Source organism: Pseudochaenichthys georgianus, chromosome 7 (assembly GCF_902827115.2).
Source record: "Pseudochaenichthys georgianus chromosome 7, fPseGeo1.2, whole genome shotgun sequence".
NCBI lineage: Eukaryota > Metazoa > Chordata > Actinopteri > Perciformes > Channichthyidae > Pseudochaenichthys > Pseudochaenichthys georgianus.
The window spans coordinates 25,891,337-25,917,181 of NC_047509.1; the positions used below are offsets into that span (position 1 = coordinate 25,891,337).

A 25,845-nucleotide genomic window follows, 5' to 3' on the forward strand; every position below is an offset into this window, starting at 1 on the left:
TCCAATCTTACAAAAATATAGCATAAGTCCGAAAGAATGAGGTTTAAATTGTGTAAATGCTGTTAAAATGATCTTCATTAAACTACCAAAGAAGGAAAGAAAGCCCCAACCTACTCTATACTAAATAAGATTACCCCAGAGCTGAATGCAGTGACAGGCAGTCATCATAAGTGACATTCATGGGCAATTGGACCATAGATAGACCCAGAATAAAGTACAATATTTATTTTAGACAGAACATTTGCACAGCACATAATGTGAAATGTTGCCTTGTTTGATTAAATAGCAGCAAAATTGCCCAACTTCCACTTTATCCGCATCTGCATGAAATGATCAGTTATCATTTCTGCTTTAATACTTGTTCCATGACCAAACTGTAGTCCAAATGTTGGGTAATATCAGTCAAACTTATCCTTTAAATATGCTAATTAAAAGACATAATTAGAATTCTTCCTTTGTTGCCCAAATGCAACCATGGAAAAAAAACAATCTGGCACTGAGCGAACATGTCCCTCAACTGGCATCAGTTGTTGCCAATTACCGGGCTATTAACTCTTGGTATACAGTGTACTCCACGGCTTCAACCACACAATATCCCCAAGTGGCCAGAGGAATAATAAGCCGTCCACACTGAACTCTCTCTGGTGTGTGGGAAACATATTTCCCCCCCCTCTGGGACTCTTTCCATTAGGGACATTCAGCGAACTGAGTCCCGTGCTGTGGGAAAAGCAGAGGGCTCCAGAGCCTTTTTGATCAGCTGTGAGATGTTTCATTAGTATGCAGTAATTAAACTCATAATGCTGTTCTCCTCGTGTAAGTCATCAGGGAATAAGAGGTAGTAGGATTTATGAACTGATGAATGAACGGATAGATAATAGATTTATTTATTATGTGTAATGACACTGTATCTTTTTACATATAATAATAATAATAATAATAATAAAACTGATATGATGATAGCTGTTTTCATGAACTGCATCTTTTGACAGAGTGTGGAGCACCGTGTTTTGTCCCGGGACCCCTCAATGGACCTCGAGTACAAGCAGCCGGACTCGGGCCTCTCGTCCCCAAACACCACCATGCCCCCCGCCAGCCAGGCGGCACACTTTGACATAAATTCACCATCCAGCTCTCTGTCCAACTACGACTCAGCCAACTCCAGCCAGTCCAGCACCGGGGAGAAAAGGAGCAGCTTGCCCGCGACACGCGGGCCGCCAGCTCAGCTGAACACAGTCGCACACACAGGTCTGTGAGAACGAGTTATAAAAACATTAAGCTTTTTAACTTCAGACTACAATTTATTTTTAATTGGGAGAACCAACAAGGGGAAAATGACTTTAGGCTTCTAAATGTTTAAATAATCATAATATTTCCACCATTCTGCTTCTTAAATGAAATACCAAAAACGCTAGAGGAAAAATCCAATATTTGTACCATCAAACTATTATGATTATCTATTAATGGCTAAATATATTTCTATTTGTAAACAGGCTTTGCTGTCTTCAGTCATTTAGCTATACATTCTCAAATGCCATTTCTTGTAGTGCAACACATAGTATCTGAGCAATAGTGGAACGCCCTAGATATTTACTGAAGTAGAGCCAGCATGCAGCAGTTTGCACAGGTGTATAATATACTGGTGCTGCACCCTAGTGGTCTGCATGCAGATAGTTTGTTTGGATGAGAGGTGGACCATCATTAGAGTAACTCATGTTTCATATGTTTGAATGGTGCATTGGGAAAAGCAAACTGAGCGAATGTTTAAAGGGTTATGCAACACTTTGCTGTATTAAGTGGACCGTGTCTTCACAGGTGCATCAGAGTCAGCCATTTCAGACATGCAGGCGTATATGGACATGCTAAACCCAGACATAAGATCTGAAGTGACCAAGAAGAACGAGATACCTTCTGATGCCGCCTCCAAGCCCCCACCACCACCAACCTATCCACCCCCGCCTCCCCCACAGGCTCCCCCGTCGCCCCCTCCACCCCCCAGCTTTCAAGCACCAACGCCCCCTAAGGAGCCGACATCAGCGGAGTTCCTGAAGGTGAAAAGCAACCTGCGACACGTGGACAGCAACACCAGCAAGACGGAGGTGAGGACAGAGTTTGTGCATGAGTTCAAAGGTTCTATGTGTTTTTTTGCAGCATATTATATACAGTGGGTGAGGTAATTGTTGCTCAAACATGTATAAATATTTCCAAGTTTGGGAAAACAAATTAAGAAGTATTTGCTGACTATAAAATGATGAGCAATATGGAACAATCCAAAAGAAGCAGAAGGATGGTGGTGTTTGGCCATTAGCTGCCATTTTCCCTTGTGTCTAATCAGTTGGGCTACTGCTCCATTCGGGCTGTAGCTTTTGTGTAACAATGTTTCTTGTCTTGGTGCGTACAATGATGTTATTGTGTTGGAATGGTTAACGAGGCTAACAAAGATGCTCATTACCGTGGCAGGCCTGACACACACAATGGTTGTTGTGATGGGTCTGATCTTAATTCCAGTAATTAATCTGGCTACAGATCACTCAAAAGTGTGTTTGAAGAGCTGACAATTAAAGTGGCATCGACATTACTTTCAGTACTGCTGGTGGTTTAGTTCTGCTGTGAAGTACGTTATCATTGTTTAATCTTATTGATTTGGACAAAGAACACTACAATTTGGGGAAAAATAACCAATCCAAGAGATGACTTTCCCCTCATGAACGTATTTCCTAGTTGTTACAAAGACTTCCAGTATGATAACAGCACATTTTCCAAATGATTATTGTGCCCAAATCTACCTAATTAAAGGTTTTCTGTTGTTCATGGTGTCATCTTAAAGCAGAGGTGCAGTATAAAGTCAGGGAATTTTTGGAGAAAACAATAGTTAAGACAGAAAGACGAAGGCTATAAAGATCTGCTATGCGAAGTCAGTAGTTGTTAGCTGTTCTAAAGTCCACAGGTAGCAACAGTGTCCCGTCTCCAGGGTGATCTGTGTGTGTTTTCACGCATGTGCCATCAGCCATATAGGGGAGGGCTTTAATTAGTGCCACCCCCTCTCCTACCTGTACCCAGGTGACCAGCCCGGGGCCAGCCCTCATTAACAATTTAACAAAAGCCAATGCAGATCACATGCACAAATGCGTGCACACACACAGACACACACAATTAAGATCAGTGTCTCTACCATATACATTGGGAAAAACAATCTACCACGGGCGCCATAGTAACAGGGAACAGTAACTTTATCCAGGGACACAGCCGATCAGATTAACCAATCCTACAACATGGAAATGTGTTCAGCCTGTTGTATACAATCTTATTTTTATTTTTTTTCAACAGATTAATATAAAAAGGATGTCTTTGTGGCTGCTAAGCTCACCTCATTTGTCTGTATTTGCTTTGACTGAAGCAAAATGTTGTGTGTGAAGCAGCCAAACAAATGACTGCTTTGCCTCCCACGTTTTTTATACCTACTGTTGGCCAGAAAACCTGGACTTTGAGATCTCATACTGGATTAGTATATTTTCAGCTGGTAATTAAGGCTAAAATATTCTAATAATCCTGGGGGCAGTGCCTGGGTCTTTGTGTTTTGCATAAGAGTATAGCCCTTAAGAGCCACTGGGGCAGGGTTGGGGAGTGGTTGGTCTGCGGGCTAGAGGTGACATCATTGCCACTGCTGGGGCCGGCCTGATAGGTAATTGATGAGGCCTGTGGGTAAAGTGAGAGGGCAGGTAGAGTGACAGCGCAGCCCTGAGCAGGGAGGAGGGAGGAGGGAGGAGGGAGGAGGCGACTCTGAATTTGGTGGCAGCCACTCTGTGCTCTGCTTGGCTTTGTGGATGAGGCTCTGTCCAGACTGGAGGAGAGCTGCATGAGAGGATTATTAAAGCCAAGGTAAGGTGTGAAGAAGAGTAAAATGGTGTTGTTTAAAAAGAAATTCGTAGCAAGTGTCTTTGTGTTTTTTGTCTTATTTTCAGGTGCTGAAGTTATTGGAGCTGCTTTATGGTTGAACAATAATGCTTTGCATATTGTCAGGTTTAATTTTGTACTTTTTCCTTGTTTACACATTTCAAAAGGGCGCATAGAGTATAGATGTCTACAATGCATACAAATGCATTTGGCTGTGAAAACAAATATACAAAAATGACTTTATGCTGACAGATAGATCTGTATAATGGGGAGAAAGGCGGTCCGTCTGTGTTTGACCGTCTGTATGAAGGACGAAAGGGAGGGGGGCTAAAACGCTTTGTACATTTTGCTTTTGTTGGCCCACCTCCCTGGAGGATGACAATCAAACCATCTGTAGCGCTCCCCTGCTCACATTTCCCTCCCACCTGATGAGTGCTCAGGGACAATTTCTTTGACAGCAGACATAAGTCAACATCATTAAGCTGGTTTATAAGAACTCAGAACATGACACCACAAAAGGAGGAGAGGTCAGAGGTCAGCTTTCAATTATTTCAGCTTGCGTTAACCTTGGAGATCTGCTTGACCTAAATGTAAATGAACGCATGTATAATGCTGATCCTTGATTTGAAAGTCAACGGAACTGTACATTTTTCTATGATGACTCAGTCATGATTATTGACAGCTTTTAAGCTTGTTTATTGTAAAAAATATACAGTGAAAAGTGCATTCACATTTAAACACAATGTTTAATGTACATATTTAATTTATTTTTGAGCAACACACTCAATGCAAATGCAAGGCTCTTTGCATTATGTAAAGTATGCACTGATTTACCTGTAGGCTTCTTTATGTTAGTGATTATGACTGCTTGAAATGCAGCAAGGTGAGCTAACTTACTACGCACATGTCAAATAGCAGCCTACAGTAAATTAACAGAAGTTTGGATCATGTTGCCGGAGATAGATGTCAGGTAAAAAGTGAAAGGTCAAAGTTATTGAAGTATCATGCTATGAGGAAATAAGGGGCTCTCTTATATTTTGGAAAAGTTATCTCTTATGTTCTGGGGCCCCTGCAGTCTATACATGACACAGTGTTAATGTTTTACTGAACTAAAGCCTCGTTATGTTATTCAAATCAGGCTGCTTTAGTGAAGCGAGAGCTCATCTGGAAACAAACCCTACTAAGTATGTCTTACAGTATGTCAGCTCACAAAAGACAAAAGCAGGTTTTAGCCATATTTAATCACCTTTCTTTAACCCTGATTACTAAACAAAATGTAATTACATGTTTTGCAAAGTGAACACAGTGCTATTTCCATTTTCCATTTCCTGTAATGACAAGAAATGTACTTCCTTGTATATCATTTTAAATTGGGCTGAAAATAAGGATTATTTATTTTCACTGATTAATATGGGTACCGGCAAATATGGCTAATGAAAATTCTCCGTTTTTGTATTTCTTAAGCAGCTGACTCCTGGAGAAAAACACGACAAATTGCGGCGTGTGGATTCAAACAGGAAGTCAAGGAGTTTCAGTAAGCAGCCCAGCACTGGGGATTACTACAAGAGCCTGGGCAGCGACACAGCCGAGCCCCGAGGGAGCAAAGGGATGGCGCCCAACGAGGAGGTGAGCCGGATCTCTGCAGTTTACATAAATATATTTGAAATATTAGAAGGGGTTCTGCCACCATTAGTGGTAGTTCAAAAACATACTGTAAAATGAATAGGTTACCACAACAGAGGATCTGCATTGCTCTGTATTCACATTTATTTCCATAAACCAACAGGCACTGACCTGATGACTGAAAGGAAAATGCCACCATTATAATATTATATTACACGTGGGTGGTTGGAAACACGCTGTTTCACACATTAAAAGGTCCCATGTCATGCTTTTCTGGTTATTACCCGTCCCCTTGTGTGTTATGTAGCTTTTTATGCATGTAAACGGTCTGCAGAGTCACAAACCCTCAAAGTACACCCTGTAGCGAGTAAAACTCTAACACAGAAAATACCTGTCTATGCTGCCCCAGAACGCCTCGTTGGAGATTTCTCTTTTTCCATTGTTTTCTTCCTGGTCACAGTGACGTAACGACGACCAACTGGACCAATCCGTGGAGCTCCTCACACACTCACTCAGCCTTATCTTTTCTCAGGCTGTGAGGCGAACTGTGTGGCGAACAGCCTGGCTGTGTGTGTGTGTGTGTGTGTGTGTGTGTGTGTGTGTGTGTGTGTGTGTGTGTGTGTGTGTGTGTGTGTGTGTGTGTGTGTGTGTGTGTGTGTGTGTGTGTGTGTGTGTGTGTGTGTGTGTGTGTGTGTGTGTGTGTGTGTGTGTGTGTGTGTGTGTGTGTGTGTGTGTGTGTGTGTGTGTGTGTGTGCGTGCGTGCTCAGGCTGAGCTCCGTGGTGTCTCGCTGTCTCGCAGACCCCATGCAGCAACCAGGAAACAACACCAGTAATCCAGCTCACACTGTCCGCTCCTCGAGCCTCAAAGGGCGGAGCAGCGAGCCCCGCAACGCCCCCCCAACACGGCACCCAGACCCCACGCAGCATTCTCATCTGTTTGTCATTACTGGTGTCATTTTCTGGTTGCTAACAAATGCCATTGTAACACATAATCACTGATGTTCCGCTGTAACGGTGGTGGACTCATCAGAACAGAGTGGGAGAGCTGACCAATCAGAGCACAGTGGGCTCATAGGGAGGGGGGGGCAGGAGCTCCAACAAGGCGTGCAGGACAGAGTGAATACACATACTATACAGAGATGCTGTATGAGAAAACATTGGACAATGTAAATCTATTCTAGTAGACCTCAACAATGGAATTATGATCAGTAGAAATGGCCATGTCATGGGACCTTTAACTTTTTTTTCATGTTTATCATATTAAAAAACCCACATACATTGTGTTACTGCCAGTCATTGTCAATCATTGGGAAATAATCTCTTAATCCAATCAAATGTCCTTTTGAAATGGTGCAGCCTTTTTCATTGTGCCGGCAGCTAATTTCAGACAAGATTCTATTTGATTTGATAGAGTTGATTATAATTTACAATGTTAAAATGTTATTATGTATTTGTAAGTAACTAAGTATACTTAAAAATAGCAAAAATAAATAATGTTAAAATGGCTGTAACCCTGTTATGGGTAAAAGGTTGATATGTGTGCCCGGGTTGTATTGTTTAAGTTTGTTAGTGCTTCTTATACGGTCCTGTTCAGGGTGAGGTTTAGCTGAGTGGTGGTCTGTTGGCGTTGGGTTACCACAATGACTGCACTATTTGCCTGCGCATTATGCCACTCAGTGTGTTACATAGTCTCCTGTCCCCCTTGGCTTTTGTTTGCCACCTGATGCAAACGTTTCCCTCATTTCCATTTCCTCAAGTCTCCACCCTGTTGTGTAAACTGTCCAACAACCAACAATAGAACAAAATCAGGACAATAGAGCACTTAGCAGGGAGTCACAAATCACACAAAGTCAATACCACTGAATCTTTCATTTCAACGTTTTTTATTACCAATATTAGGTTGCATTTGTTAGTTGTTTCATTGAATGTATTATTTATTATTTTGTTTTATCTTTTCCAAAAGAGCTTAAACCCACAATCAAGTCTGTAAGAAAACACATAATACATTACAGACTTTGTAATCATTCAATTCACTCATGTATTACTGATTATTTTGAAGCCTGAAGCCATACAAATTGAAACAGCGTTGTGGTCATGAAGCACCTGTTGTGGCCACATACCGGCACAGGCATCTTAATGATAGAGTCTATTGGACTCTCATCGATGTCCCTGGAGAGGTGTTCCTATAATCTCATGGGTATCAGTAGTGGGGGCGACACAGGGCTCAATCCGCATTGAGCCAATTAAGGTCTCAGTGGGGCCCCTCCTGGTCTCAGAGGCACCCTAGCAGATGGGCGGCTAATCATCAGGAGCAACGGCACGTGCCGCCAAGAACCATCTGGAAACAGCCCTCCCCCAACTCTCTGGGGGGATTGAAAAGTAAAGGGGGCAACAATGATGAGCACGCGTATGAAGAACTAAGGAGGGGCGGGGTCAAATTAAATGTCACGGCCCATTAAGTTGCTTCCCGCTGAGTGATGGCACGCTTTCAGAGCGTGTCAGGCACTTGCATGCTGGGGGGCGCAGGTGGGGGGGGGTTAAAGCCCTATCACTTGCAGTGACAGATGGCTTCTTCCCACTGTTTTCACTCAGTTTCCCCAAGAGATTAGGTCTTATTAGCTCTTTTATTAGCAACAGGGTGTTGTGTCTTTATGAGTGGATTAAAGATGGCGGGAAGCAGAGGGAGGGCACATCCAATAGAGCGGCTACATCTGTCACTGACGGCAGTCTCTATGAAAGAAGGTGTTGCTCATTCACAGACAGAGTTTTAGATGGCATGCCACTGTCACAGTGTTGTGTTTAATTATTTTAATGAAATAAAACATTATATTTTCAGTGTTGGTTTGTTATTCATTAGTCTAAAAAGGTGTTAGAAGTGTTTTGATTGTTTAAAATCTTTATGTTTTCTTAATTGTAATATAAATTATTTGATAGGTTTTAAGAATATAACAACTTGCATAATGCAAAGAACAAATAAAAGAATCACACTGATTACCAGGCACTAAAAAAGTATTTGGGATTTTAATCATCAATGTTGGAGTGGTATTTAAATTGGAGTGAAGTATCACTTTATGGGCCACTGGTTATATTCCTGTTATCAGTGACTACATATTGACTTACACAGTAATACAACAATGTGGTTGCTAAGAGAAAGTTAATGTGTGTAAAATATGACTAATATTTGAGTCCCTCCCTCTTGTCCTATCAGGGCTCTGTGTTATTGGAGGAGCCGACCGACAGCCCGGCCCACAGCTCAGAGAACGGCACCACAGAGGAATCAGCTGCACCGCCCCCTCCTCCACCTCCGCCCCCTCTACCTCCAAACAACCCCACGCCAACACCCCCTCCACCTCCTCCATTGCCCCCGGAGACGCCAACCACCCCTCAACACTCTGCCGGTAGCACCTCCAACAACCAGCGACGCCTATCTTCCTCATCAGGAAGTGAGTGTCACTTAACTATTTTTTTCTCCTTACATCCTTTCTTTTTTTCTTTTTTTTTTAAGTGTTTTTCAATTTTTGCCTATTTCTTGGCACTACACAAATGGCAATGCATTTATACAAATAAATCCAGTGTTTATGCTTATTCATGCACACTTACACCAAGGATATATAGCCTCCAGTATTAATGGTCACAATGTAATCACACTGGGTTAAGATGAATTGAGTCTGACCCCAGCATCCTAAATAACAGATTATAAATTAATGATGTAGAGCTACCATTACCCTGAGAACTGGTTTAGTGTTTATCCATTTCCTTAAGTGCCCCACACTGCCCTGTATGCAAATAACTAAAGCTACAAATAAATAAATGTGTATAAAGATGAGTACTCACAGTATACCAGGAAGCTCATTTTAAACAAAGGTGAATTGTGTCATAGCTGACAAGCAGCTCACTGGGCAACATACACCACAGGTTTTTTATAAACCAGTAATATACAGCAACATCAATTAAGCCGTAAATTATTAATTGCTCTATTTAGGCGCCTTTTTACAATCTATGCATTTTATCTTTACTCTTTGTTCAACAAATATCCAATTGTCTCATCTCTCTCTGCTCCCCCTGCTGCCTAATGTTAGGAAACCAATAAAACACTTCAAGCTAAAGAGCAGAGTGTGCACACTAATGGCATGATTTGGTCTTCAGCGTTAATCTTGTAATAAACAGCCAGTTAGGGGGTCATAAAATGAAAAGCCACCAACACATCTGAGAGCTCCAGCTGATTTTACTGCTCAGATAGACGCGAGACCACGGCAACAAAACAGGTGGCTGAAGGAAAGTGCTGCTATAACAATTTAAATGGATTGAAATTCTCTATTGTTGTCTATTGATCAACAGGAAGGAGAGGATTATACTTTGTACAGGACACATCTGAATCAGAGGTGCTAAAGAGCAGTGTTTGCTCCCTAATGATATGAGTTCTTCAACAGCGTTAATCAGGTAGTAAACAGACAGTTAGGGAGTCATAAAATGAAAAGCCACCAACGCATCTGAGAGCTCGAGATGGATTCACTGCTCAGATACTTAAGATGACGGCAACAAGACAGGTGGCTGATTGAAAACGCTGCTGAACATTGTAGACTGTTTTTATATTACAGGAAACATCTCTATCTAAAGTGCTTTGTGACAGCGCCGTTATGAACAGATGCAGCAGCCTGACTGTCATTTCTAACACGGAGCAGAAAAGCTTTTGTGCTGTGATCATAAGAGGGCATTTGTCAAATGTTCCCTACCTGTCACAGCTCCACCCTCCTTGGACTCACTGTGGCTGAGTCCACACCTCTAAGCCTAAACAGAATATAGCAAACACACACACACACATACACACACGCACATATACAAACACGCACACCTTGTCTCAAAAACTACTATGGCCACTACGTTCTATTTAAACAGATATACACCAAGTTAAGTGCAGTGAAATTGTTTGACCATCACCTGGTACTCTTACTTTCTCTGTAATCAGTGAAAAAGAGGTAAATGAGAGGTGTATGCAAGTGTTTGCTGCAGTACAAATTGGTCTGGTAAAGTGGACTAACAAACTGTGTGTATGTGTGCTCGCCAAACTGCATCTGTCCATGTGTGCATGCGTGTTAATCTGGTCGGCTTGCCAATGGCTTGCTGTCACTTTCAGTTACTGGTGATTCCTTTAGACTTCCCCCAACTGTGATGATGGGTCTTTAATGGAGAGTTGCGCTCTACTCCGAGAGAGAGAGAGAGAGAGAGAGAGAGAGAGAGAGAGAGAGAGAGAGAGAGAGAGAGAGAGAGAGAGAGAGAGAGAGAGAGAGAGAGAGAGAGAGAGAGAGAGAGGCGGACTAGTGAGGCTTTGAGCCCAGCTAGACCATTGTGTTGCCGCCTCAACAAGGAGCTTCTAACGGGAGGACTATTTCTTTTTATTGCCCAAGTAGAATATGAGTGATCAATGAGGAACTGAGGATTCATAATTTATTGGAGGTTGACATTCACTGAAACAGGTGAGGTAGCCGACGCCTCTTGGTCTGTTTGGGCCAATACATGTAATAGTTCACTCTACAGTATATTAGTAGTTTGATTAGGATTAGACAATTTTCCAGCTACATTTTAAAAGTTTCTTGTATAAATATAACCTATATAATAACAAACTTGTTTATGTTCCATATTTTGGTACTTTCCAATTGGCACTAGACTTTACTGTCAGTATACATTTGTATTTGTTAATTCATGTGTTCATGTATTTAGAAATGTTGAGGTTTTAAAAAACATTTTCATATCGATCAGCAGGTGTACAACATATGGCCTATCCTAGGCTTCTTTGATGTTTCCTGTTTGAAACCGGATTTTTCTTTCATTTTGTCTATACTTAAAAAGTTGTTTTGTAATCGCATTTCAAGTGTATAGGAACATGAGGCATTGTTAACTATAAGCAGATTAGGGTCCATGGAAGCTGGATGTATATGCATTTTTCCCCAAATCTACTTTTTGAGAAGTTAAAAGTACAGCAAGAGCTTAGCTGTGTGTACATCAGGTGACCAGAGATTGTGTGCCTCCTCTCTTTGGGTTCACTGTAGTGAAATAATGTTGAATGGCTCCTCCCCATCTAATCCCGGCTCGCTGCAACTGTTGATTGGGGCCACAGTCGCCTCATGTGCCGAATTTGGTGTATTTGCAAAAAAGTACTAAATGGAGCTTGGTTGCTTGGAAGCCATTTGAATAATTCAAACTGTGTTTCAGAGAGACATGTCTTAAGCACGACACAAAGAAACTTATTAAGCTCTTCTATGTGAGACAGTGGCTCAGTACACCAAAATGACCTCCAATCACCATGCAACACACTCCAGGGCAGCATTGTTGCCTGCCTAATCGGATGAAATATTTAACACTGAAATGCCACCCAACCCTTCTCTCTCGCCTCCTCTTCAGTGCATCCCTCTCACTCTCTCCAATTCCCTCTCTCCCTCTATTCTGTCTTTCTCTCTGACCGGTTTCACTTTTCTGCTCCATCCTTTTGTCTGCAGGCACAAAATCTTTCAACATGATGTCCCCCACTGGCGACAACTCAGAGCTGCTGGCAGAGATCAAAGCAGGGAAGAACCTGAAGCCAACACCTCACAGTAAAGGCTACACCACCGTGTTCTCCAACAGCGGACCCACAGGCAATAATGTAGGTCTACAGCCTCCCACCATTAGTGACACACAATTGTGTAAAACTCAACAGATAAATACAGATTTGCTCATTTTAGAAATATAGACTTAGCCTAACCTAAGTCATGCAAAACAATCCCACATCAAACATGTAATAAGGTATCCAAAACATGCCTCGCCTGTTACTCCAAAACCTTGTCAACCAGTGAACCCCTGGGGGATTCTTCCTTATTTATCACATCATTAGCAAAGGGACACTAAAGTAGTCATTTCCCAATTCCTAATTGTTAAATATACAGATTTTATACACACATTCTTTGATTTGTCTTGTTACCAATATACAATACCACACTGCAATGCTTCTTCTAAAATATGTTGTCATTGGTCCCTTAAGGCTAAAATAAACTGGCAACTCAATTCATGCACATCACAATGTCATCCTTTATACTGATGGCGGTGTGTTCTGTGAACTGTTGAGCATTGCAGTGCCTTACATATTGGTGTCTTTTTTTCTCCAGGAAAACCCATCTCCACCAGAGACACGCACACCTAGCCCACTAGGCAAGCAGCCCTCTCCCGTCTCCAATGCATCCGTCACCACCCCACCTACCACCCCTAGCCCCAGCCCTACTGGCTCTGGATCTGCCAGGACCATGTCGACCTCGGCAAGCTTCGAGCGACTGTCCTCTAACCCTGTGGTCAATGGTAATGGCGGTGGCAGCACAGCAGGAGCTGAGTCGGGGCGGAAGATGAGCCTTGCAGATGTGGAGGCGCTGGTGCCCACTCATGATGAACAGGGAAAAGCCATCCCTGAATGGAAGAGGCAGGTCATGGTGCGAAAGCTTCAGGTCAAGATGCAAGATGAGGAGGAGCACAAGCGCAAGGTAGGCATAATGCTGCAAAGCTGCAGAAAGATCTACGTTTCCTTTTCTCTAAGCTATCCCATTTGTGATCCGGTCAATTCAAAATTATTGTGATTATAAATGGCTTCAGTTTGAAATTAAATATATTAATTAAAAACGCAAAGGGAATAGCTGTTGCATGGATTGGAGTGTTGATTTTTGAGAATTTGAACAGTGAGGTTGTATAAATGTACTTTTACTAATCTGTCAGCTAAACAGTGAGTGAGAATTATTGAAGGGGAAATCAGACTACAAGTTCATTTAGCATCTATGCTTTTCTTCATAGTTTAAGGAGAGTCTATACGTCAAATGACTGGCAGTTGGGGACTGATTTGCTTTGAATGGCCCTCACCTGCCTTGTACTTATCTTCAAAGCAAATCAAATGGCAGTGTTTACGCGGCCACACGAGGACGAAAACGGCTAAACGCATAGGATTAACGCAAACGCAATCACAAACAAGCTTCCGTCCACACGCAATAATTATCCGGATAGTGTCTGCCCACACGAGACCGCTCCGTTTAGCTCCAACCGCTGGAGAAGCTGCAGTACATATGCAGGAGCCTGTACGTGGCGCTGTAACTTCCTCCACAAAAGCAGCGAAGAAGCATGGTTGTCATGGTTGCCCTTCTGTTTATTCTCTGCGGTGGGGGCCGAGGGAACCGGGCAGAGTTTTTCGCCAGTCAGCGTGTATTAAAGTTGAAATCTTCCGGACAAAATTATAAAAGTGCCGGTCAAAGGTCTTCTTTGTTATTTATTGAGCTTTAAAACAAATGAATAACGACTCTATATATTATAATAATAAAATACTCGGAGCCTCTCTTTTTCCTCCCTCTCTTCAGACAGCGCCAGTGTCTGTCTCATGCAGCAGCTCATCCAGTAATCAGTGACCCGGCCGACTGTAAAAATAAACATATTTATAACTAGTTTAGGGAGTTTGAGAGGTAATTAAAATAGCTAAGGGTGATGATCTGACTTGAAGTGTGTGTTTTGCTGCAGCGGGAGGAGCTGCAGGTGAGCAGAGCTGCGTGTCTCCGTCCTGTCAGATTAGACTTCACTCACGTTTATGTCCATATCGAGAGAAAGATAAATAATCTGAATTCAGGATGCAGTTTACTTTGACGTGGGGGTGAGCAGCAGAGGTGGGGAGAGGCGGGGCTATTGCCTCATCATTATTGCTGTAGATGTTGCACAAACAACTGTAGCATGGTCAATAGCGTCCGGAGCACGATAGCAACTCTGCGATCCGCCATTGTTGTTGTTGTTGGTGGCGAAACACTTCAGCAATGGCGCGGGGTAAGCGGAGGTGAGCAGAAGAGGTGGGGCTATTGCGCAATCACTATCAGTGATCTGAAAATGTTCGGATAGGGCGCACACACGGAGCCGTTTGACCCCCCAGAGAGTTGCGTATGCCTTTCTATCCACCTTGGGACCCGGTTATCGTTTCCTCAGTCGTTTAGTACCGTATTCGGTCGTCCTCGTGTGGCCGAACGGTCTATATGACACTAAACAGTAACGTAAACGACCAAATTCGTCCTCGTGTGGCCGCAGCCTAAGGCAGCATGTTGATCTTGTTTCACAAATAAGCTTTGTTTCTAATTTTGATCATTAGGCTTTAACCATATTCATGCAGTTATAGTATATGCATTTACACCAGGTATTGATTATTAATTCATACTATAGCAATCTCTGCACTTGTTAGTCCATAGTAAAACAAGAAGGCCACTATGTAGTATGTGATTTGATTGAATACATTTGACTGATTAATAATTCATTGTAATCAAGGATTGCTATCTCATATTCTTAAAGGATCTAGTAGGTAGAAATTGTCTCCGATGTCCCTGGTGACATGTAGTTAATTTTTTGAGATGCAGTGTCATTATAATGTCTACCTGGCTTTGAGGCCTTAAAGTAACAAACTATTCTAACCACAAAGCATTTAAGTTATTTAATTTCCCACTGTAAATAACATACTGAAGCTGAAGGACCTTTTAGTAATTGCATGAAACGGCATTGGTCATATATAGACATCCATGTTCTCACTTATTTCTGGAAAAATCCTTGTTTCTTTATTTAACTTTGTGTATATGCATGCTTTCCTTTTTTCATATTCTCAGTCTTTGTTAATAGTAAGATACTCTTTTGGGTGCAGTGAATTGAATACTTGGCTACAATGCCCATCACAACATTAACACACTGGACAAATGGAGTCTCGGTGTGAGCTGGTGTTTGCTGATGGAGTTTGGTGGCTCCAAGTTGTTACATGCTGATTCAGTGGTGTGATGACGAGCCCATGCACACTACAGGTGGTTTTGGAGGAAGATGAGGATACGTTATAGAGTAACTCCATACCAAGTCCCTTAATCAGAAAAACCTTTGTTGCACTGACCTCTTTGGGTTGACAGTTTCAACTTTGCTGCACCTCTAGCCACACCCAGTATGTTTTCCTGTCACTGTTGGGTGTGGACTGAAGTGTATATCTGTTCCACTGACGCAACACTGCACTTAAGAGTTGTGTTACACCATATTTGGGATGCAGACAGATACAAAAACTCAACCGCTGGATGGCAGTAAAAGCAGAATATTTGTGTAGTTACTCTTTAAACTATCAAAAAACATAAATAACCTAAAAACTTTAGTGAGTAACTGTTATAAAGGCTTTGAATAGTTATGTTAAATATGTTGTTAATCGTTAACACTTAAAAGAAAATAACTAAAAGGGCTCTCTGTTCTGTCTGACTAAAACATAACAAAATAAGTATTGTCTTTTGAGGCAGTGCCATTGCACCACTAAATCCATGTAAATTCTGTGTGTCAAGATGGGTTTGCATCCAAGCGTGTGTTCACACCAGGAACCTCAAGCTGAAGGAATCCCCTCCCCCCCCCTCCTCCTTCCCTTTTTTCTTGTCTTCTGGTCTCCTTTGACCGCTGATTTAGTTTGCGGCAAGCGGACACTACCAGCCTCAAGAATGGCACTACTCCCACGTCCACAATGCCATTTTGGGCCCATTTGGAGAATTGATGACAGAGGATGACCTAAACCGTATTGAGAAGCAAATTGAGAACCTGCAGGTTATGCACAAGGTCTCAGAAGTCGAGAAGGAGCTGGAAGAACTGGAACGGGAGCTTCACCAACTTCTACCAGTTTCTGCTGCCCTCAATCAGGGGCACTTTTCGGTCAATCCAAAGCAGGTTCACGGACAGGCCGAAGATCTTCCAGGCTGGTGCAGCAAGATTTCTACCCTGCTCAAGAGTATGGCCATTCTTCTCGCCACACTGGGAGGAAAAGAGATAGACATCTTGGACCTAATATGTCCTGGATATTCTCAAGAAGAGGCAATGAATGTGAGCACGGGTCAGTCTGAATCAGAAGGAACCAACGGCACAGGTGTGATTGGACGGTCTCAGTCCTTTTCAACAAGAGAAGATGTGGAGAAAGAAATAAAGCAGTGTGGAGTTTCGGTGAAGAACCTCAAGGCCAATTATGAAATTCAAAACCAGCAGTCTGCAGATAACAATGCTAATAGGGTTTACAAACGCAAGAGGTCACTCCCTGTGGTAAGTGAGTCTAGCTACCAGACTCCAGAGTCCATTTGCGAAAATCAGGTCCCTTCCTCTACAGAGGCCGTTCAGTCCAATATCAATGGTAATTTACCTTCATTGGAAGAAGCAGTCTTACCCCTTGTTGAAGAGCCAGTTATAATTGCATCTCATGTTCCTCAGACGTATGCACCCTCTGAGGTAATGGCTCCAACCAACATTGAACAGTTCAATCAGGTTCTTTCTGCAGACCCCATTTTAAATAATGATCAATTAACAAGAAGCTTGGAGGTGCAGACAGATATAAGCTATGTCCAGGAATGCATTGAAATGAGGAAAGAAAGAATTGTTTTCCTGTTCCTTGAACACTGGCGGAAGTACACCATCTCTGAATCTTTTCGGACTAAAATGACTGCCGTGAAAGGAAATAATTTAGACGTGGGCTGGGAGGACTACAACGATTTTAGTGCACAGATTACTGGGGAGATGCAGAACGAAGATGACAAGCTCTTCCTTTTCATGAAGTCAAAGCAGGTAGTAGGGAATCTTATTGGCCACTGGAGGACAATCATGAGTCAAGTGCCCACACGCCAGATCCGCAGGCTGAGTCGTGCCCAGATGATTTACTGGCCAGAGCACTTTTTGCCACACATCAACGGGTCTCCTGTGAGCTACGAAAGCCTAACCCTTGACCTTTTCATGCTTGGATACTTTCAGTTGCTGGAAATGAGCATGTCCCGCAGTGAGCGCAAATTCCGCCACCTCTTGTGCTATGAGATGTTTGACCGTCTTGGCAGCCATAAATGGGAGGTCATTAGGCAGTTTCACAAGGAGGTAATGGAGGGTATTGAGAGAGGGAAGCAAGACTGGGCCGATGGTTTTGAAGACATAAAACTCAAGTATTTTGGAGACTCAAATGATGGGGGAGGTATGATGACGTCTTCCCTACATTCCATGTCATCTGACTTGTCCATTATGCAGGAGCCACTTCCTCCTCCACCTCCTCCTCATCCTCCACCTCCTCCACCAACTGCACCAACAGCCCCCCAGTCAACTGTAGCTCCATCATCATTGCCTGCTGCATCCCAGGATGCAATATCTGACAAAAGCCTGTGTATGGAGCAGGGAACTCTGAAGAAGCCATTGCAGGAAAATATTCAGAGGGATGTCAAAAGCAGTGAGACTATGTCATCAAATGAGGCAGTGGCTTCTAATGGAACAAGTTCTGAGCAGAACCATGTGCAGAGCTTGAAAACTGAAACTGTACCACACATTGATGCAGCAGCAAACGCTGAAACGTCACTGGACACAACTAAAAGCTCAGGACCAGTAAAAGATGTTCCACCTGTTACTGTTAAAATCATAGAGGAACCTAAAGTTGATAAACCTCCACCCAGGGAGGGACATAATGAAGATTCAATAAAAGTTATTTATGAGCTAAAAGAGTTCAGCAATGAGGAGATCATTAGATACATTGACAGAAGCTTTGCGTTTTGGAAAGAGAAGGAAGCTGAGCTTTTTGATATCTAACAACCATGTGAAGTAAGGGTGCAGTTAAAGCCCATTTCCGCCGTACAATGAGAGAAGAAAGGTCAGGGAAACTAGGCTGCAAAGTCAAACATGCTGAGAAAGGGAAACTAATCTTGTGTGTTAGCTTTAAGGGCATGTATCATAAGAGACTTAACTGCCGCATGCCATATGCTTTAACATATGCATTAAGGCTGAAGTGGATGAAAAGAAAGCCTGTGATGTCAAAAGACAACTACAGACTCGCTACAACCATCTAATGTTGAGTTGTGTTAAACCCAGAGCAATTTGACATTGATTATGATTGATTGCCATGGCACACTACTACCAGGAAAAGTTTAATACGTTTTTAAAGAAAAGGATTTGCCATAAAAGTCATGTAGTGTTTGTTCAGGTCAACTTTGTAATTCAGGACATAACTGAAACACTCTTCACATTGTATTGAATATATTATATTATATATAAGAAAGGTAAGGGACTCAAAGCCAGTGACTGGTAAGACAGTCACTACAATTAAATACAGAGAGTTTAAGGAAACTTTACAAATAATTTTAAAGACAGAAAGACCAAGAAACAAGGTCTTCAGTGGGTTTGCAAGGGATCAAGGTTACACGTTCATAAATGGCCTTTGTGTTTAAGTGACCTCATGGTTTTGATTTAAACAATGTGTGCCTTTCAGTATAGATTACAAAGATTAAGAAGTATGTTAAATGCAAAGCCTGGAGAAACAGCAAGCTTTTTCATAAGTAGCTTGATTCAGAACTAAAATTGCACATTTCTGTCAGCAAAGGAAAGCGTTTACTTGAAAAAGTTATTATCATCTGAACGAAACATAAAATTAAGGTTTTGCTATTTTTCCCTAAAGCTTTACATTTTGGTGTTACTCTATAACTCGAGTGTTTTAGATATTTGTTCAACCTTTCCATTATTTCTATTTGTGTTCTCTCATTATTTGCTTTCTACATTGTTGTTAGAAATAAAGTTTGCAGACATTTTTGTGATTAGAAGATTTCAGTAGTTATTTCCTAAGAGTAACTGTTTGTTTTACTGAACACACAGCCAACATAATATTATAATGATCTGAATAGAGATCTGGACATTTTAAACAAACAAACAAACAAACAAACAAACAAACAAACAAACAAACTGAGAGGCGTATAATTGAAGGAGTCTAAGACAGAACAGTGTAAAACTATACCACTGTCATTTCATTTCTTCTTTAGCATCAAGATTACCTTCCAATAACCCTCTTAGTGCCACCCGCTGTCATGCTATCCGTGGCTTACAGCAGCCATAAGGAGGTCACAATGAAGTCCCAAGCCCAAAGGGGAGGCAGTAAGATTGTAAACTTTAGAAAATAGAGAGATTTGTTTTAATGTACAGTGTTAAGAGTATGCGGTTGTGTTTTTAATTCCTCAATTGAAGTTTTTACAATGCGAGTCATGTACAGAACTATAATTTGTTTCACTTTTAATATGCCCAGCTTGCACACTCCACAAGGTCAAACGTGCAGTACTGCTGCACAGATGCAATTGACTGTCAAGTCAACATTAAGTCCAGACAATGGATACAATTAGCAAATAAAACAAATAACAAAGATGTGTTTGTTCAAATGATATTGAAATTCAAAGGGCCAATTCACAGAATGTGTCCACAGGTCTAGGAATTATATGTCTCAAAAACCATAAAGAAGGACTTTACTAAATATACAAATATGCATTTAAAAACTGGTAACATGTCATACTATTGTTTATAGTTGACATGAAACAGACACCCCAGTCCAGCCTGTATTAGCATCAAGGATCAATCCAAAAAACAATGCCTATTAATGATTCCCGGCGACTACAAGCACAACATACAAGATAAGCTATTCCTTTAAGAGGTTAAGCTGAAGTGAGTAATGATGCCTTTGACATAATTCTGACGTATCTGTATTATCTGTCTGTAAGTACATATCAAGGTTAATCTGCCCTTAAACTTGTTATTCAGAGGCGCTCAACAATTCCCACAGCCAATACAGAACAATGAATAGGCTAAATGAAAAATTCATTCAAGTTTAAATGAATCATTAGGAACTTTATTGTTAGTAATTTACAAGGTATCTTGTCTATTACTGATTGTAATGGATGTTTTTCAGTGCAATATTTGTTGAAAAATATTAATACAACCGGGTCGATGCCTTTGCCGAGTTTGCATGTGCATCTGGACTGCAGTCAGTTCTAGTTGGCGCTCAAAGACAGTCACTCAACTCATCACCACATACTCTTATTATTTCTGCATGTAACTTTACTGTTCACACTAAATCATTTTTTCAGCTGATTAAATGCTCCAAAGTCTAAAATATGCAACACATTGTAAAAGCAGGTACAATTCATAAGAGATTTCAATACCATTTGATTGTCATCAAGATTAAGCGGAACATGTAGAATATACGGGATATGACATACTGTAGCTAAAAAAACCTTACTAAAATGACTCACTGTAAATTACCAAGTACAAGTAAAACTGTAATTTGCAGACGTTTTATTTCAGTAAAAATGAAACTTACATTTTAATATGTGAATTAATTAGCAATAGCAAATCCCTCAGTTAACTTTTGTTTTGACTTTTTTGTTTTCTTGCTCTGATATTCCCAGGGGATTCAGAACACATTCACTGTGTAGATAATCTATGGAATAATGTCTGCCAGGGCAAGTGAAATGCTTCATTCAGAGGAATGCAAAAGGGTAATCTATCTTCTCAGGCGAGGATGAGAAATCCAAGATGGCTACCTTCTGTCTCTTCCCCTTCTCCAACTCCGATTACAGCCTGAAGAGAGAAAAGGGTCCAGTTACCATTTGTGCGCTGTCTGCAAGAACATCCTGTAACACAGAGTTCTGTCCAGTTAAAATACTTTATTTTTCAGAAGACAGGAGATGAGTAGCTATTGTGTATGTCCAAGCTCTATTTGCTTTTGTTCTATTTGCAGTTACACATTAGTTTACACAGCATGCTATATGCTCTATATGCTCTTCCATTAAGGCCATTGTCAAACATTTGACATTGGAGCATGTGTATATTGGAACAATAGCTTGGACATATCATGAGTTTTTCTACGCAGGTGTTTTCTTGCACTCTCCAGTAAGTAGAGAGGTATATAATGAGACTGCAGGCATTACACATTAATACCAGCATTGATTAAGGTTTTCAAATTGGGTGACAACCTCCTAGAACTTCCGTTTCCGCAGCTTTATTTAGTAAGTAACTATGCAGGGTAAGATGCTGGAAATACCCAAAAAACTGCAACAATATTTGAAGTAAGTATTTAAAAGTAGAACTACTGTTTATTGACTGTTTTAAACATGTGGAGTGTTTGATGCAAGGGACAGTTTACTGTATTGAACATCAATGAAATTGTGTTTTATGTGATTTGCATACATGTTGTGACTGACACCATTAAGGACATGAGTGTTTCCATGTGAAAATGTTATGGGTCCCTTTCTCTGTCTACCCTGACCCCTCTGTCCCTCCACAGGTTGAGGAGGAGGCTGCACGCCTGGCATCGATGCCGGCCTGGAGGAGAGACATGATGAAGAAGAAAATGGACGAAGAGAGGTGAATAAAAGCTGTGTTGCTCTGCATATCTGCATTTAGTTTTTCTTATATCCAGGGCCAATAAGGGGAGACTGAGTTGGCTTTGATTATGTTCCGCATTCTTTGTCTTTGGGTGGGTTTTTACAAAGAATACCCTTAGAAATAAGGACAGGAAGTTGCTGCTATACATGACCAAAGTTTATACCTTGGTTTGTTTTTTCAACATTAAGACACTGAGGACATTTTATCAGGAAGACGAAGTACAGCAGAAGTGAGGATTCTCTCTCTCTCCTGCAGTTGAGCTTGAATCTTTCAGGGAAACTACTAAACAGGAACGAAAACGATCCAAAGACAGAAATCTGAAGGCTTTACATGATGATTCAGTAAACCTAAAATGCCTAAGACATTACATTTGCACAATGTATTTAAAAAGTATAAAAAAGTATACTCAAGGTTTTTATTTGTCATACGAAAATAGCTATAGTGTAGTTATGACGATAAAAATCTTAGGTCACTGGCTCCTCCAACAGCGCAACACAATAAAACAGATTTAAACAGAAAAATAAAGTGCAATTAAATAGTAAATAGTAAATTCATCTCTTCGTGGCAAGGGGTTTAGCCATAGCTATATCAGTGTTACTACAGTCAACTCCGCTTAATATTCATAACATTCCCTTTATTTTGTCAATTGCATTGTTGTTGCTATTTAAGGTATTTACCATGGTATTTAAACATTTTCTTTGTGCTTATCCCCTCCTGATGTGACAGGGAACAAAAAAGGTAAGAAATAATTACACAGTTATTACCCTTACATGCATCTGTAACTGTGTAAAAGGATACGAAAACACTACAGACTATCTAGGCTACATTTTAGATCAATGCTTCCACCTTGAGGCCATCCTAAAATAGTCACATAATGTCCCATGTTGATAAAGCATTATAATAGAATGAATCAAACCGGAACCAGTGGAAAATCACATAAGCAATTTAGCCATATGTTTACGCAATATTTTCTCAACAGCAAAACACTAGAAACTAGCAAAAGCTGTGTTCAAATTCAAGGGAGAAACTGTAAAGAGCACGGAGTAAGCGGTGTGGCAGTTTTATAGTCGTGCCCCCCACCGATAAGCTAACACACTGTTTCAATATGTATTGTGTTAATATAACTTATAATAAAGACACACGCTGTCTTAAACTCAAGTACTTCGCTCACTAACTCCACAACTGCCGCTCTTGCCCGGTGCACCCCACATTGTCATCCCCATGGCAACGAACACACACATTAGCTCATGCTAACGCCAGAAGCTAGCTAAAGTCCAGCGGACCACTCATAGGACCACCCACACTCACCTGTCGTTTTAGTTCCTAAACCTCTTCATGTGGGCTGAATCATGTCACACAGTGGAGTAAAGTCCTGCAAAAGGACCTACATATGTTCCTAAATGTGCAGTGTGTTAGTAGCCTAGGTAAGCCAACGCAACTTTTTCAAACAACTTTTTACCGCTCACGTTACTTTACTCAGAGGTCAGAGTTCATCAGAGAGCAGCTACACACAGGTGTTTTTGAGTTCTCCTAATTATCACCACGTGGGTTGAACAGCCAATCCCTTCATGTCAACAGAGTTACCTAACATCACGCAATTGTTTTTGTTTTTCCTGCTGACCCAAGAGCTTAAATACGCTGACACTTTATCTAACAGAGCCATCTTAAAGATATGTATATGACTTGTTACTGTTATGTATGCGTATACTTTGTTTATATACTATGTTAACTTATAATTTCAATTTTCTCATACACTTACTGATATATTGTTTATTCTAACTTCTATTTTGTTTCGGGCCCTTTGCCCACCTTTCCTTGTGGATGCATCTAGAAAACAGGAGCAGCAAGCCAAACAGGTGAAGGACATGGAGGAGAAGACGGAGCTGGAGCGACTACGGAACCTGGGCTACGATGAGACCAAGCTGGCCCCCTGGCAGCGACAGATCATTCTGAAGAAAGGGGATTTAGCCAAATAGTAAACTAAGCCGTCTGCCCCTGCTCCTTCCAAGGCCTTCACTGAACACCGCCCCGCCCCTAATCCTCGCACTGTACACTGGACAGTGGAGAAAGCTTGTCTCAATCTCCGACCTTCAGAATCACAGGACCATGCTATGGCTCACCCTGGGTGGAGTGACCTGCCACCTCCCATTGAAAGTCTCTTGGACAAAAACTATTGATCTTTTAGTGCTAACAATAGTCGTGACATGCACTGATTCTCCTTACTTAAGACATTTGCTATTAATGCATGTGTCTTGACTAAATTATGATTATCTGTTGTATGTATTGCTTTCCTGCAAATCAATAGAAGCTATTTCACATAAAAGATTTACAAAAAAAAGAAGTTAGTGTGGGAAAGGGGCTTACTTACTTGTTATCATTCATTGCATGTATATTTTATTTTCATTAGCCACACTCACTGTGTAAGGAATTTAAAAGTAACTCCATAACAGTCGTGTCATGTGACAATGGCATTGACATACTCAGCAAAGTCTTATTAAACCCTGAAGCAGCTAATCCATTCTGTATGTAGAAAATCACTTCTTCATTATGTTATATTAGTCATAAGATTTTTGTATCATGCTCATAGAAGCAATTTCTAAATGGCTTCAATTTACTGCCAGAGTTGTTATCCTAACACTGCTCAAACTAATCTATTTCTTTAGATAAGCTTGTTGTAATTTCTCAGTGGATTGAAATATGGATATATATGATATTTTAAACAAGGTAAAGATGATGTAGCTGTGCAAATATAACTTGACTAATAATATTTGAGAAAAAGCTGTATGTGGACTTAAATGTTAGACTGTTATGATCATGAATCGAGCATGTAGTTATGTAAATGTACGCCCATTTGCCTCAAGGACCCTGGAATGTCTTTGAAGAATAGCAAACAAAAAACAAGACAGTACAATTTTGCTAGGTTTCAAATTCAACATGACTTATAATACATATTAGGAGCAGCTTCTTACATCAGATGTCTCATTTGCACCCTGAAAAGACAAGTAAAGAAGACATCAGTTTATCCCGTGTCCTGATCTGGCCTTCGTCCCACTAACCTGGAGGATACATTTTTGATGAGCAGATCTGCTTACAGAATACAGAGGGCTCTCTTACTGCCACCAATAACACCACAAATCTAATCTAATAGTACAAACACTAGAGTGTAAAGCATAGTTTCAATATTTTTGGCTCAAATATCGGATTATGAACATTAGGAAGACATATACAATGTACTACTATATACGATTTACATTTGGAAAAAATAATTTGACAGAAGCAACACAAATGCCAGGTTGATACTTTTACAGCTACTTTCTAAACACATTTGTTGTGCATGGGTTTGTACATTTGGGGCTAAATATGAACATGTGAGGCTGTGTTGAATGTTTTTGGCAGAACTGAAAAGGCAGATTTGAAATGGTAGTAGTGCAATAGTCTGTGACATTTAAGAGCAACTGAACCTCCCTTATAATGTCAGATGAAGTTTCCCCACACAATGGAAAAATATTCTCTGTTTACTACATTTATGTTGGATGTACATTTTTTCATGTGTAGGGCACGTCATGAAAGACAATGCTTCTGGTTGGGGAAACATTTGGAATTTCTCTTATTCACTTTCATCGGATGCCATATGATGTTGAAATTGAGAAATGATGTTAACGTCATTGCCATTTGAATTTCTATACATATTTAAACTCTGTATATAGTGACCCTCTCAGATTGTTGTTGTTTCATTGTTTCCATATTGCATTACATGTCTCAGCCTTGCTTGAATAGAATGTGGCTAATTCATGTGTAATTATATTTTCAGACTGTTAAAAATAAAGACAATAAATCACCAAACAACATTCAGTCTGTGCTTTTGTTGCCTCCAACAGAAAAACATGTACAATAAAATCCATTAGACTAGTGCAACAGTAAAAGACCTCTAATAAATCTGACCTGAAGCTTATTATTTTTACTTTTGGTTGAGGTTGATTAAGCTGAAGTATCGGGCAGGCAACACTAGGAACATACAGCTGGAACAAAAGGCAGGGATAGGCAGAAATAACTATTAATATTAATCAACTATTTATCTAGGCAGTAGTTTATGGGCAACCTGCTTCTGTAAAGTGACATGTCACCGTA

General features: G+C 40.9%; 1 protein-coding gene across 1 annotated transcript in view; it reads left to right on the top strand.

Moving 5' to 3' along the window:
• Positions 1–25,519, top strand: part of espn (espin) — a 47,878-nt gene extending 22,359 nt beyond the window's left edge. The window contains exons 6-14 of the mRNA XM_034087734.2: positions 990–1,245; positions 1,813–2,096; positions 5,359–5,517; positions 8,723–8,957; positions 12,009–12,154; positions 12,654–13,019; positions 21,617–21,696; positions 22,444–22,455; positions 23,549–25,519. Of these exons, the coding sequence (XP_033943625.1) occupies positions 990–1,245; positions 1,813–2,096; positions 5,359–5,517; positions 8,723–8,957; positions 12,009–12,154; positions 12,654–13,019; positions 21,617–21,696; positions 22,444–22,455; positions 23,549–23,693 (1,683 nt within the window). The 3' untranslated portion in view covers positions 23,694–25,519. The remainder of the gene's footprint in view (positions 1–989; positions 1,246–1,812; positions 2,097–5,358; positions 5,518–8,722; positions 8,958–12,008; positions 12,155–12,653; positions 13,020–21,616; positions 21,697–22,443; positions 22,456–23,548) is intronic.
• The last annotated feature ends 326 nt before the right edge of the window (positions 25,520–25,845 follow it).